The sequence below is a fragment of the Squalius cephalus genome, assembly GCF_949319135.1.
Source record: "Squalius cephalus genome assembly, chromosome: 24".
In the NCBI taxonomy this organism is placed as follows: Eukaryota; Metazoa; Chordata; class Actinopteri; order Cypriniformes; family Leuciscidae; genus Squalius; species Squalius cephalus.
Genome location: NC_137145.1, coordinates 595,001 through 610,000, shown reverse-complemented (window position 1 = coordinate 610,000; position 15,000 = coordinate 595,001). Strand labels below are relative to the sequence as shown.

Below are 15,000 nucleotides of genomic sequence, written 5' to 3'. Positions count from 1 at the left end.
ACACACACACACACACACACACACACACACACACAGAGGAACACCGTCACACACACACACACACACACACACACACACACAGAGGAACACCGTCACACACACACAGAGGAACACCGTCACACACACACACACACACACACACACTGAGGAACACCGTCACACACACACAGAGGAACACCGTCACACACACACACACACACACACACAGAGGAACACCGTCACACACACACACACACACACACTGAGGAACACCGTCACACACACACAGAGGAACACCGTCACACACACACACACACACACAGAGGAACACCGTCTCACACACACACACACACACACACACAGAGGAACACCGTCACACACACACACACACACACACACACAGAGGAACACCGTCACACACACACAGAGGAACACCGTCACACACACACAGAGGAACACCGTCACACACACACAGAGGAACACCGTCACACACACACACACACACACACACACACACACACACACAGAGGAACACCGTCACACACACATACACACAGAGGAACACCGTCACACACACATACACACAGAGGAACACCGTCACACACACTGAGGAACACCGTCACACACACATACACACAGAGGAACATCGTCACACACACACACACACACACACACAAGAGAACACCGTCACACACACACACACAGAGGAACACCGTCACACACACACAGGAGAACACCGTCACACACACACACAGAGGAACTTCTCTTCTCTGATGACGAGGACGGGGCACCTGTCACTCACATGAGATCAGCCAATAGCAAACCACAACCATCCAATCAATTCTCCACAGACACAATCAAGCCCCGCCCACATTTGTTTGTGTCCGCTCACCTTTCATGACCACTCTGACTTTAGTGACGGACATCTGTCCGGTGATGTCCGGTGGGTTCTTCACGTCGCAGCTGAAGGTCCCGTTGTCCTTGAACTGCATCTGGATCACGCGGATCGACGCGTCCTTCTTGTTCATGTCTCCGGCCCATTCCACACGGGACTTAAACTGCGGGAGCGAGCCCGGGAAATGCTTCCCGCCGGAGTGATAGAAGATCTGTGGAGGACGAAAACATCCATGATGATCACATGATGCCTGACATTATTAGACATACGTATGTGACCCTGAAGCACAAAACCAGTCACATGGGTCATTGAAATTGAGTTGAAAATAAGCTTTGCTTATTTACAAATATACCGGTGCGACTCGGGACTGGTTTTGTGGTCCAGGATCACATGTGATAGATGAAGACTCACTGAGGTGGGCTGTCCCGTGTCTCCCTCCGCCAGGAAATACCACGTCACTGAAGCCGCACTTCCGACCACCTCTTTAGACTTAAAGCTGCAGCTCAGAGTCGCTGTGGTCCCGTTCTCCACGAACACCTCGGCAGGAGTGAACACGTCTATCGCCGACACGCCTGAAACACACACACACACACACACACCCGTCAGGCACACATCGACAGCTCTTACAGGAACACTAAAGCTGGTATTACTTCATGCTATTACAGCTGGGTTAAAAATATTTTAATTGATAACAATTATTTTAATAGTACTGAGAACAGGCGCGCTCAACTCCCAAACCGTTTATGGGTGCGAGTTATAAAGAAGTTATCAAATAAAGATGAAAAACCGCATTCTCTAGTTATATCTCATATATTTATTTATACCATGTCCACACAGACGCGCTTCAGCCTAAGCCATCATCAGTGTGTGGTGTGAAACTTTTTAAACATCACAGGTGAACCCCATTAACATCATCGGCACCGTCGGGTTACCAACATTGTAGAAACACACAAGGAATAACACAACACAACAGGCCATAGACAATGCTCACATGTAACCCTTATGAACAATTACCAAAAATTAAAAATAAGAGTAAAAAAAATAAGAAAATAATAATAAAAGAAAAAAATGAAAGAAAAAAATAATTGACAAAATTTACCACAAATTTAAAAATAAGAATTAAATTGATTTCAAATTAAATTGTTTCACAAGAAACAATTTAAAGCCAATTCTTCATTTAAACCATTGGGGTCCACTGTTTGAAGCGTATAAATCCAGGAAGCCTCTCGTTGAAGGAGATAGCCTAGCGCTCCCTATCTCCGCCCCGTTGAAGAGATTTAACTAACTCGATGCCTTGACATTCCAAAGTACAAATATCATGCCCAAATTCATTAAAATGTCGAGCCACAGGTGACTTAATGTCGTGATTACGCATGTTACTTTTGTGTTTGCGTAATCTTATTCTTAACTCAACATAACAATTATTAGCACACTAAAAACGAACGAATGTGCAATTTATTTTTTCTTGAGAAAAGTGGACATGTATTGTACTTGAAATAAAATCCAAATGAATCGAAACTGGAATTGAAATGCAAGCTTGGGAATCGAAATCGAATCGTGAAACTTGTGTCAATGCCTGCAGCTATATTACATTCATATAACACGTCAATGATGATGCAGGCGTGACCCCTTCAAACAATACCATGGTATATTTTAGTACTTAACAAAATCACTTTAAACCCAGACATAAAGCACTCTATATAAAAACAGACCATGTAAATGGTTTTATTTAAGGATTTACACCAGATGCTCATTAAAATACACGAAATAAAATAATTAATTCAGATTTGAGTCTTTATTGTTCGTCTCTCCTGGTTTATTAAAGGAAACTCAAGCTGACAATTCAGGTTTGATCAAATCAAACCTAAAACGTTTAAAAATACAATAGTACGCGATTAAATTATGGGAGTTATTAATTAATCAAAGGAACGTTTTCGTGAGTAAAACTGATATAATGTGATAAGAGGGAGGCTAATGTGCTAACAGAACAATACGAGCTAAACTTCCTGATCTGAGAAACACTTTAAACACACGCACACTGGATGTATTTAAACGAGCTGCTTCAGAACATTAAATTAACACAAAACAAGAGCTGTTCTTCTTTATAGACTCACTTCATGTGATATTAAAATAAAATCACCAGATAATTATTGCTGTTAACTGAAGCTAGCATGTTAGCACGGAGCAGCGCTAACGCTCACATATGACGTCAAACGCCTGGGATAAATCAAGCAGAGCTTACCCGCGATAATAAACAGCACAGAGACACACACTGAAACATAACTGTGTGTGGAAATCGGAAGCCTAATTTCCATCCTTTAGGTTTCATAAATATCGCCCGAGTACCGGAGCCTCAGTGTTTGTTTACAGCATCAGACCGACGGAGGTGCCCGCTGATCTCAGATCAGACTCAGTGACGTCAGCACTGGTGTGCCGAACACACGCTACTGGTCTCAGATCAGCTGTGATGTACCGAATGTAATGAACTACTGATCTCAGAGCGGATAGTGGGTAAACAGTATTTTAATGTTGGTTATAATAAAGATTTGAATACATTTGCTTTGCATTCTGACATTTGTCGCGAGAATTGTAATAAAAAATAAACCATTCACACTAAAGTCTGTGATTCTGATTGTGATCTCAGTTTTAATAATACTAACATATTTTATTGATTATTATTATTATTACTATTCATAATTGTTTCACAACTCTATCGGAATACACTATTTCCCTTAATATTTATCTTCTTTGCAAACTGTATCCACAAATGTGAATTTAGTAATAAGAAACCAAGTAGAACGACTTCAATTTACAAAACCTTTCATTTGTATACTCTTGTTGTTGATGTCTATAAATTAATTTTATACCCTCATGTTCTTTTTCTTATTTATTTTTTTCTCTCGTTAGCAGAAAAGTTATAGCAGTTATTTGTGTATTATGTTGACAATGGCTGTATTGTTGTTAAATTGTGTGTATTATACACACACGTTTTGTATTATAATATGTAAACTGTATTTTTTTATTTTATTTTTTTGCATAAAAGAACTGAAAACAAAATAAAAGTCTTTTGCCGTTCTACTTCCGGTGTATGTCGGGCTAGTAGCGGAGCATCGATCGTTACACAGCGGGTTTGGGTTTGACTCGCATTGTTATTAATCTCAATAATCCTCTATTATGGCGACTTTCTTCGGCGAGGTGTTGTCGGTGTACTCGAGAGCTGTCGAGGAGGATGAGTATGATGATATGACGAGGGAAAACGAGGAAGATGAACAGATCCGACGTGAAATAGAGGAGAAGAGGTAAAATCATGCATTATATTTATTCATAATGCAATAAACTGTGTCCGTCCGTAACATTTGTTTTATAGTCTTATTTAATCAGCTTTTTAAGAGACTAAATGAAAACACTATCCTTTCGGTTTCACTTCAGCCGCGTGTGTTTCTGTCAAGCTACTGTGAAATAAACTTGAGTTATTTATATATATTTTTAATTGTTTTGATGTTTTTAATGTACACATATTCCCAGCTTTGGCATTGTTGTATTATTTACAGTCATGCCAATAAAGCAATTTTGAGTTTGAATATTAATATGGATCATCACTGTATTGATCACGTCACAGATCAATCAATACACACACACACACACACACACACAGTTTCAAAGCAGCATGTTCATGTTTACAATATCTTACTGTGGGTTTCCATATGATTGATTATATCTTAAATATGACACAAAAAGTCAAAATTGACATACAAGTCATAATTATAAAAGTTTAAATTATGAGAAGTTGAAATTACAACTTCTGTCATAATTACATTGTCAATTTCTACTTTTAATGTCATTATTACGTAATAAAAAGCTGAAATTATGAATCTCTATGTCATAACTACAACTTTTAATGTCACAATTTTAACATTTTGTCTTGATTTCGTCTTTTAATGTCATAATTATGAATGATTTACAAAAGGTTGTTTTTTACTCTTATGTGACAGTCATACTCATAATTATGAAGTTAATTATAGACAGCAGACTTAAAAGTTTTAAATGATGAGATAAAAAGGAATTTCTATATACATAATTAGGCTACTGGTTTTCCTGTAGCTCAAACAGTAGAGCGTTGGCGCTTGCAACGCCAAAAACAGGACACGGGTTTGATTCCCAGGGAAAGCAAGAACTGATAAGAATGTAAATGTGTACCTTGAAATGCTTTGGATAAAAGCGTCTGCCAAATGCATAAATGCAAATTTACTACTTTTTTCTCATAATATGACAGTCTGTCATTATTTTGACACTTTATATCATAATTATGATTTAGAAAAGCATGATTTTGTGGCGGGAATGGGCTTCATCTGAGCTGCGGTTGCTAATGAAAGTAATTGAGTGTGTGTGTGTGTGTGTCTCAGGCGTGTGGATGTGTTCTGGCTCTCACACACAGACAGTGGGTCCCTGTCGTGTTCGGATCTAATCATTGCTGCGGGTCCAAACGCCACTGGTGAGAAACATCACGCTTCGCTCTAGAGATCCTGCGGAACCTAATCTTGAGCTCCTCCTGTTCCCATGCTCCCCTGTTCCCCTGTTCTCCTGTTCTCCTGTTCCCCTGTTGTCCCGCTCTCCTGTTCTCCTGTTCCCCTGTTCCCCTGTTCCCCTGTTCCCCTGTTCCCCTGTTCTCCTGTTCCCCTGTTCCCCTGTTCCCCTGTTCTCCTGTTCTCCTGTTCCCCTGTTCCCCTGTTCTCCTGTTCCCCTGTTCCCCTGTTCTCCTGTTCCCATGCTCCCCTGTTCCCCTGTTCTCCTGTTCTCCTGTTCTCCTGTTCCCCTGTTCCCCTGTTGTCCCGCTCTCCTGTTCTCCTGTTCCCCTGTTGTCCCGCTCCCCTGTTCCCCTGTTGTCCCGCTCTCCTGTTCTCCTGTTCCCCTGTTCCCCTGTTCCCCTGTTCTCCTGTTCTCCTGTTCCCCTGTTCTCCTGTTCCCATGCTCCCCTGTTCCCCTGTTCTCCTGTTCTCCTGTTCCCCTGTTCCCCTGTTGTCCCGCTCTCCTGTTCTCCTGTTCCCCTGTTGTCCCGCTCCCCTGTTCCCCTGTTGTCCCGCTCTCCTGTTCTCCTGTTCCCCTGTTGTCCTGCTCCCCTGTTCCCCTGTCCCCCTGTTGTCCCGCTCTCCTGTTCTCCTGTTCCCCTGTTCCCCTGTTGTCCCGCTCTCCTGTTCTCCTGTTCCCCTGTTCCCCTGTTGTCCCGCTCTCCTGTTCCCCTGTTCTCCTGTTGTCCCGTTCTCCTGTTCCCCTGTTCTCCTGTTCCCCTGTTCTCCTGTTCCCCTCTTCTCCTGTTCCCCTCTTCTCCTGTTCCCCTGTTGTCCCGCTCCCCTGTTCCCCTGTTGTCCAGCTCTCCTGTTCTCCTGATCCCCTGTTCCCCTGTTGTCCCGCTCTGCTGTTCTCCTGTTCCCCTGTTCCCCTGTTGTCCCGCTCTCCTGTTCCCCTGTTCTCCTGTTGTCCCGCTCCCCTGTTCCCCTGTTCTCCCGTTCTCCTGTTCCCCTCTTCTCCTGTTCCCCTCTTCTCCTGTTCCCCTCTTCTCCTGTTCTCCTGTTCCCCTGTTCTCCTGTTCCCCTCTTCCCCTGTTCTCATGTTCCCCTGTTCCCCTGTTGTCCCGCTCTGCTGTTCTCCTGTTCCCCTGTTGTCCCGCTCTCCTGTTCCCCTGTTCTCCTGTTGTCCCGCTCCCCTGTTCCCCTGTTCTCCCGTTCTCCTGTTCCCCTGTTCTCCTGTTCCCCTGTTCTCCTGTTCCCCTATTCTCCTGTTCCCCTCTTCTCCTGTTCTCCTGTTCCCCTCTTCTCCTGTTCTCCTGTTCCCCTGTTCTCCTGTTCCCCTCTTCCCCTGTTCTCATGTTCCCCTCTTCCCCTGTTCTCATGTTCCCCTCTTCTCCTGTTCTCCTGTTCCCCTCTTCTCCTGTTCTCCTGTTCCCCTGTTCTCCTGTTCCCCTGTTCTCCTGTTCCCCTCTTCCCCTGTTCTCCTGTTCCCCTCTTCTCCTGTTCCCCTGTTCTCCTGTTCCCCTGTTCCCCTGTTCTCCTGTTCCCCTGTTCTCCTGTTCTCCTCTTCTCCTGATCTCCTCTTCCCCTGTTCCCCTGTTCCCCCGCTCCCCTGTTCTCCCGTTCCCCTGTTCTCCTGTTCCCCTGTTCTCCCGTTCTCCTGTTCCCCTGTTCTCCTGTTCTCCTGTACCCCTCTTCTCCTGTTCCATTGTTCCCCTGTTCTCCTTTTCCCCTCTTCTCCTCTTCTCCTGTTCCCCTCTTCTCCTGTTCCCCTGTTCCCCTGTTGTCCCGCTCCCCTGTTCTCCCGTTCTCCCATTCCCCTGTTCTCCCGTTCCCCTGTTCTCCCGTTCCCCTGTTCTCCCGTTCTCCTGTTCCCCTGTTCTCCCGTTCTCCCGTTCCCCTGTTCTCCTGTTCTCCTGTACCCCTCTTCTCCTGTTCCCCTGTTCTCCTGTTCCCCTCTTCTCCTGTTCTCCTGTTCCCCTGTTGTCCCGCTCTCCTGTTCCCCTGTTCTCCTGTTCCCCCGTTCTCCTGTTCCCCTGTTCTCCTGTTCCCCTGTTCTCCCGTTCTCCTGTTCTCCTTTTCCCCTGTTCTCCTGTTCCCCTCTTCTCCTGTTCTCCTGTTCCCCTGTTCTCCTGTTCTCCTGTTCCCCTCTTCTCCTGTTCTCCTGTTCCCCTCTTCTCCTGTTTTCCTGTTCCCCTGTTCTCCTGTTCCCCTGTTCTCCCGTTCCCCTGTTCTCCTGTTCCCCTGTTCTCCCGTTCTCCTGTTCCCCTCTTCTCCTGTTCTCCTGTTCCCCTGTTCTCCTGTTCTCCTGTTCCCCTGTTCTCATGTTCTCCTGTTCCCCTCTTCTCCTGTTCCCCTGTTCCCCTGTTCTCCTGTTCCCCTCTTCCCCTGTTCCCCTGTGCCCCTGTTCTCCTGTTCCCCTGTTGTCCCGCTCCCCTGTTCTCCTGTTCCCCTCTTCTCCTGTTCTCCTGTTCCCCTCTTTTCCTGTTCCCCTGTTCCCCTCTTCCCCTGTTCCCCTGTTCTCCTGTTTCCCTGTTGTCCCGCTCCCGTTCTCCTGTTCCCCTCTTCTCCTGTTCTTCTGTTCCCCTCTTTTCCTGTTCCCCTGTTCTCCTGTTCCCCTCTTCCCCTCTTCCCCTGTTCCCCTGTTCTCCTGTTTCCCTGTTGTCCCGCTCCCGTTCTCCTGTTCCCCTCTTCTCCTGTTCTTCTGTTCCCCTCTTTTCCTGTTCCCCTGTTCTACCGTTCCCCTGTTCTCCCGTTCCCCTGTTCTCCCGTTCCCCTGTTCTCCCGTTCACCTGTTCTCCCGTTCACCTGTTCTCCTGTTCCCCTGTTCTCCCGTTCTCCTGTTCCCCTGTTCTCCTGTTCTCCTGTACCCCTCTTCTCCTGTTCCATTGGTCCCGTTCTCCTGTTCCCCTCTTCTCCTGTTCTCCTGTTCCCCTCTTCTCCTGTTCTCCTGTTCCCCTGTTCTCCTGTTCCCCTGTTCTCCTGTTCCCCTGTTCCTCTGTTCTCCTGTTCCCCTGTTCTCCTGTTCCCCTGTTCTCCTGTTCCCCTGTTCCTCTGTCCTCCTGTTCTCCCGTTCTCCTGTTCCCCTGTTCTCCTGTTCTCCTGTACCCCTCTTCTCCTGTTCCATTGTTCCCCTGTTCTCCTGTTCCCCTCTTCTCCTGTTCTCCTGTTCCCCTCTTCTCCTGTTCTCCTGTTCCCCTCTTCTCCTGTTCCCCTCTTCTCCTGTTCCCCTGTTCTCCTGTTCCCCTGTTCCCCTGTTCTCCCGTTCTCCTGTTCCCCTGTTCTCCTGTTCCATTGTTCCCCTGTTCTCCTGTTCCCCTCTTCCCCTGTTCCCCTGTTCCCCTGTTCTCCTGTTCCCCTGTTCCCCTGTTCTCCTGTTCCCCTCTTCTCCTGTTCTCCTGTTCTCCTGCTCTCCTGCTTTCCTGTTCCCCTGTTCTCCCATTCTCCCGCTCTCCTGTTCCCCTATTCTCCCGTTCCCCCGTTCCCCTGTTCCCCCGTTCCCCTGTTCCCCCGTTCCCCTGTTCCCCCGTTCCCCTGTTCCCCCGTTCCCCTGTTCTCCCGTTCCCCTGTTCCCCTGTTCCCCTGTTCTCCTGTTCCCCTCTTCTCCTGTTCTCCTGCTCTCCTGCTTTCCTGTTCCCCTGTTCTCCCATTCTCCCGCTCTCCTGTTCCCCTATTCTCCCGGTACCCCGTTCCCCTGTTCCCCCGTTCCCCTGTTCCCCCGTTCCCCTGTTCTCCCGTTCCCCTGTTCTCCCGTTCCCCTGTTCCCCTGTTCCCCCGTTCTCCTGTTCCCCCGTTCCCCTGTTCCCCCGTTCTCCTGTTCCCCCGTTCTCCTGTTCCCCCTTTCCCCTGTTCCTCCGTTCCCCTGTTCTCCCGTTCCCCTGTTCTCCCGTTCCCGTTCCCCTGTTCTCCCGTTCCCCTGTTCTCCCGTTCCCCTGTTCTCCCGTTCCCCTGTTCTCCTGTTCCCATGTTCTCCTGTTCCCCCGTTCCCCCGTTCTCCTGTTCCCCCGTTCTCCTGTTCCCCCGTTCCCCTGTTCTCCCGTTCCCCTGTTCCCCTGTTCTCCCGTTCCCCTGTTCCCCTGTTCTCCCGTTCCCATGTTCTCCTGTTCTCCTGTTCCCCTGTTCTCCTGTTCTCCTGTTCCCCCGTTCCCCCGTTCTCCTGTTCCCCCGTTCTCCCGTTCCCCTGTTCCCCTGTTCTCCTGTTCCCCCATTCTCCCGTTCTCCTGTTCCCCCGTTCTCCTGTTCCCCCGTTCCCCTGTTCCCCCGTTCCCCTGTTCCCCCGTTCTCCCGTTCCCCTGTTCTCCTGTTCCCCCATTCCCCTGTTCTCCTGTTCCCCTGTTCCCCTGTTCTCCTGTTCCCCTGTTCTCCTGTTCTCCTGTTCCCCCATTCCCCTGTTCTCCTGTTCCCCTGTTCTCCTGTTCCCCCGTTCCCCTGTTCCCCCGTTCCCCTGTTCCCCCGTTCCCCCGTTCCCCCGTTCTCCCGTTCCCCTGTTCCCCTGTTCTCCTGTTCCCCCATTCCCCTGTTCTCCTGTTCCCCTGTTCTCCTGTTCCCCCGTTCCCCTGTTCCCCCGTTCCCCTGTTCCCCCGTTCCCCCGTTCCCCCGTTCCCCCGTTCTCCCGTTCCCCTGTTCCCCTGTTCTCCTGTTCCCCTGTTCCCCTGTTCCCCTGTTCCCCTGTTCTCCTGTTCCCCCATTCCCCTGTTCTCCTGTTCCCCTGTTCCCCTGTTCTCCTGTTCCCCTGTTCTCCTGTTCCCATGTTCTCATGTTCCCATGTTCTCCTGTTTTCCCAGGCTTCGTCTCGGCGTACGTGCTGAGCTCTGGAGGCTGGCAGCCCGTGGCCCGGGTTTCCCTGTGGAACGAGCGGAGCCGAACTGACGGAGAGCCATCATGTGTCCTGTACCAGCAGAAGCAGGTGAGGAGATCACACACTCACACACACTTACTCACCACACATTACATGTCACAGAACCTCAGCAATAACAAGGTCATAATCTGACTAAACCGGTCAAGATCATCAATTTTGTGCTTATTTAATTATTTTATAATAAGATATGCAATATAATTTAAACTGCACAATTATTGCATAATCTTGAAAAACGATGCAAAATGAACCCTGTAATGCACGTGTGTGTGTGTGTGTGTGTGTGTGTGTGCAGGTGCTGATATGCCAGTGCTCCTGTTACGTCGCTGAAGACCAGCTGTTCCAGTGGACGGAGAAGGTGAAGCTCTAACACACACACTCTCACACTTTCACACACACTCTCTCACACACAGACACACAGAGCTCTGTTCTTCTGTGTGCAGGTGTTGGGCTGTGTTCAGGCCCGAGGTCTGAGTGTGACAGTGCTCTCCGACTGCTCTGTGGCCGAGTATAAAACATCAGACTACCTGAGTGGGAGTAGCACACCTTTCCTGCGCTGCCTGAAGACCAGCACACACACCAGTGCCGTCGCCTGTCCACTGCTGGAGCCGCCCAACATCAGCTGTGGCCTGGCAGCTGCAGGTAGTGTGTGTGTGTGTGTGTGTGTGTGTGTGTGTTAATCGTGATTAATCGCATCCAAAATAAAAGTTTGTGTTGACGTAATATGTGTGAGTACTGTGTATAATTACTTTGTATAAATAAATACACACACATGCATGTATATATTTAAAGGTGACATATTATGCCCCTTTTCACCAGATGTAATATAAATCTCTGGAGTCCCCAGAGTGTGTCTGTGAAATTTCAGCTCAAAATACCAGATCATTTATTATAGCTTGTCAAATTTGCCCCTTTTTGGGTGTGAGCACAAATGCGCCATTTTTGTGTGTGTCCCTTTAAATGCAAATGAACTTTAGCCCCGCCTCCGTTCAGAAGAGGGCGGAGTCTTTACACAAGCTTCAGAGACTTTGGCAATAACAAAACAGGCCAATCTCACTCATTAGTCAGCTGCAAATATGGCTTGACCCCAAAAATATTCTAACAAAAGGTTTCTCAGTGGTTTACAGCAGTATCAGATGTACTTAAAAACATACTAAAAGTTTACCAAAGTTTGACTCCAAGTTAGGCCCCATTTTCAAAATGGTGGCCATCAGGTCCTCAAAATGACCATTACTCCTTTGTATTCCTCCTATACCAGGAATACTGGTGCCTGATACATGTTTGGGCCGTGTAATATTCTAATTAGTATATTTGCATGCTAGATAAGTGAATACAAGTACAATTATATATTAAAGCAATTGGTTACAAGCGTATTTATGCGAAAAATGAGTACAATTTCCCTTAAGTAATTGCATATTTCTCCTTTCTCATATCGTTTTGCCTAGTGTTGGTGGTTTCTGTGGTTCATAACCATTCCTTTTGATTCCATTAAAGAATAAATTAATTAGAAATGTGTGGTACTGTAAAATTAGTCAAAACAGGGCTGCCACGTGAAGGCATGTGCTGATTGTCTGAACCCGTATAGAATCACGCCAATTCGTTGGCTGATGGTGCGGGCGCCTCCTCAGCAGCGCTACGTCACTCACTCTTATACAGTGAACGCACCGTCTGCTCCTCAGATTTTCCACCGATAAAGAAGCAGCTCCTTCGGCAGCAAGAGGAGCTTGGCAGCGAACCCAGCGTCTCATTCCCTATTCAGAGAACATGGGTTACGCGAGTAACCCGAGACGTTCTCTTTCATAGGTTCACCCGACGTTGCGTAGCGATGACGCAATGGGAACGATATACCACACACGCCAAGCTAAGCGCTGCAAGATCTGGCCCAACAAGGAACTTTCCTATAACTTTTTTTTTTTTGCCAGACCAGACTCAACTAGGACCTAGGCGACCAGTTCATACAGAATCTAAGTTATAAAACCTAATAAAAGTGTGCAGAGAGGACCAACCTGCCGCCACACAAATATCCTCTAAAGGAACTCCCTTGAAAAGAGCCTGGGAGGACGCAGTACTCCTAGTAGAGCGAGCTTTAACGCCCAGAGGTGAAGGAAGCTTCCGCACCTCATAAGCCAGGAAAATTACGTCTCACCCAGTGAGAGATCCTGTGCGAGCCCTCGGCGGCCAGCACCAAAGCATACGAACAACTGAGACGACTTGCGCCACTTGCCAGAGCTGTCCACGTATGCCTTTAAAGCCCGAACAGGGCAAAGCAAATTATGTTTCTCCTCCTCAGCAGAGGAAAAAGGAGGGGGACAGAAAGAGTGAAGCACGACCACTTGAGAGCGGAATGATGTGGACAAAACTTTGGGGACATAACCAGGTCTAGGCCTCCATATCTCGGGTCGAAGATGCCAAATCCTGCCCTGGAGCTGAGACAGCAGATCTCTCCTGATAGGAATCTGCCAAGGGGACCCCTCCACCAGGGAGCTCAGTTCCATGAACCACGTCTGGGATGGCCAGAATTGGGCTATCGGAAAGTCTGCTGCGTCGTTCAGGTCCCCTGGAACGTGAACTGCTCTCAGCGAAAGAAACCTGTCTTGAGCCCGAAGGAGGAGGCGGTCTGCATGCCTGTCGAGGGTGCGCGACCGCGAGCCTCCTTGGTGATTTACATGGGACACCTCTGCCATGTTGTCCGTCCTGACAATGACATGACAGCCCATCAGGGCCGGGAGAAAATGATCCAGGCCAGAGAGACGGCTTACAACTCGAGGCAATTTATATGCCACGAGAGAAGCTTGCCCGTCCAAACATCTGCCCTCGAAGACCGCACCCCAACCAGTCAAAGAGGCGTCCGTCGTGACAACCTGGCGACGGCAAACTACACCCATCTTGACCTGAAGTAAAAAGGGGGAGTCTTTCCACCTCCAAAGAGCGCAAAGGCAACTGCGCAACACTCTCAGCAGGCGGAAGGCAGACCAAGAATGGTTTCATCCACCACAGGAATGGTCTCATATGAAGGAGACCCAAGGGCAGCACAGGAGAGGCTGCTGCCATGAGCCCTGCGACATATCCCCACTGCAACATGATGGCCGAGCCTGAAACGGGAACTGTTTCTGGACTGGAAACTCGAGCAGGGGCCAGACTGGCCTGCATCGAGAGAGAATCGAGTTAGACACCCAGGAAAGTGGTTTACTCTTCTAAGCATTCAACCTGAGACCAAGAGACCGGAGGTGGTGGAGAAGGACGTCCCTGTGAGGACACACCAACTCTCTGGAATGAGGCAGAATGTTGTCTAGATAATTTAGCACACGGATGCCCTGGAGCCTCAAGGGGGCGAGAGCTGCATCCATGCACTTGGAGAACGTCCGCGGAGCCAGAGCTAGACCAAATGGAAGGGCCCGATACTGATACGCCTTTCCCCCAAAGGCGAACCGGAGGAACTTCCTGTGCCGTGCAATGACCTGGATGTGGAAATATGCGTCCTTCAGGTCCACGGTGACGAACCAGTCCCCTGTTCGAATCTGTGCCAGGATAGTTTTCAACGTCAGCATCTTGAACTTCCCTTTGTAAAGGGAAACATGCAGGCGACGCAGGTCCAATATGGGGCGCAGACCCCCATCCTTCTTTGGGACGAGGAAGCGGTTCAAGTCTGAAGGTTTACCTGAATTTTACTAAACCTGAGGTTTCGTATAATGCCACCTTTATACTCAAAAACATCTATAGAAGATGCATTACATATGTATTCCCACTTATTGAAATGAGTGACCATTTTAGAGGGATCACACACATGCCTCTGTTCGGGCTAATTCAGAGTTGTTTATGATCAAAGTTATACAACTCCAATTTAAGTTACTTTTGGGTGCAATAACTTAGGGTATGTGTCCAAAAACACATACTGAGTAGGAGTTACATGGCATTGGCTAACTCGTTTACATCTCTGGTTCACCCCAAACAAAGATAAAACCTTACAGTAATCTTACAAAATCATGTATTCCATAAGTATGTAATCATGTCAGTGCAATTTAGACAAGTCCAGTGGATTCATAGACCCAGAAAACAGGGGGTTAGACACCAAGATTACTTGGCTAGGTCAAATAATGAAGGATATTTTAAGGGCTTCCTGCCCATCTTGAAAATTATACCTTTCTAGTGGTCAAACTTTGGTAAACTTTTAGTATGTTATTAAGGACACCTAATTCTACAAAAAACAGCTGAGAAACCTTTTGTTAGAATTTTTTTTAGGGTTAGGTGTTTTATTTTCATATATGCAGCCGCCTACATCCAAAATGTCCCCTTTAAAGAAAAATGTGTTATTTATAGTGTGTGTGTGTGTGTGTGTGTGTGATCATGATGTTGTGTGTGTGTGTGTACAGTGCTTACCCACTGTGAGGTGAAGCGGATCCCGGCCGTTCTCTATCAGCTCTACAGTGACGTCCTTCACCCAGACTCCCTCAACATGCAGGCGTATCGAGAGACAGTGAGCGCAGTGCTGAAGGTGTGTGTGTGTGTGTGTGTGTGTGTGTGTGTGTGTGTGAGAATGCAGTGCTGAAGGTGTGTGTGACAACTCTCTACACTGACTGACTCTCTCTCTCTTCATTCCAGCTGGATCAGAGTCCCGGAGCTGAAGTTTTGCAGAAGATCACAAGAGTGTGTGCGGTTCAGAGTAACCTCTACACATGAACACACACACACACACACACACACACACACACACACACACACACACACGAGCTCTGGAAGAAACACTGGCCTTCATTTCTACTGTAACA

The 15,000-nt window shown here is 47.9% G+C and overlaps 2 protein-coding genes across 2 annotated transcripts in view; one reads left to right on the top strand and one right to left on the bottom strand.

The window, feature by feature from the left end:
- mpzl1l (myelin protein zero-like 1 like) overlaps positions 1-3,271 on the bottom strand; it is an 11,105-nt gene extending 7,834 nt beyond the window's left edge. The window contains exons 1-3 of the mRNA XM_079860914.1: positions 3,117-3,271; positions 1,286-1,446; positions 872-1,085 (exon numbers count right to left, since the gene is read on the bottom strand). Coding sequence (XP_079717040.1) covers positions 872-1,085; positions 1,286-1,446; positions 3,117-3,189 — 448 coding nt within the window. The 5' untranslated portion in view covers positions 3,190-3,271. The remainder of the gene's footprint in view (positions 1-871; positions 1,086-1,285; positions 1,447-3,116) is intronic.
- A 675-nt stretch (positions 3,272-3,946) lies between these two features.
- Positions 3,947-15,000, top strand: part of psmg1 (proteasome (prosome, macropain) assembly chaperone 1) — an 11,086-nt gene continuing 32 nt past the window's right edge. Inside the window, exons 1-7 of the mRNA XM_079861921.1 lie at positions 3,947-4,173; positions 5,278-5,366; positions 10,164-10,285; positions 10,530-10,592; positions 10,678-10,876; positions 14,605-14,726; positions 14,834-15,000. The exon at positions 14,834-15,000 is cut by the window's right edge and continues 32 nt beyond it. Of these exons, the coding sequence (XP_079718047.1) occupies positions 4,049-4,173; positions 5,278-5,366; positions 10,164-10,285; positions 10,530-10,592; positions 10,678-10,876; positions 14,605-14,726; positions 14,834-14,911 (798 nt within the window). The 5' untranslated portion in view covers positions 3,947-4,048 and the 3' untranslated portion in view covers positions 14,912-15,000. The remainder of the gene's footprint in view (positions 4,174-5,277; positions 5,367-10,163; positions 10,286-10,529; positions 10,593-10,677; positions 10,877-14,604; positions 14,727-14,833) is intronic.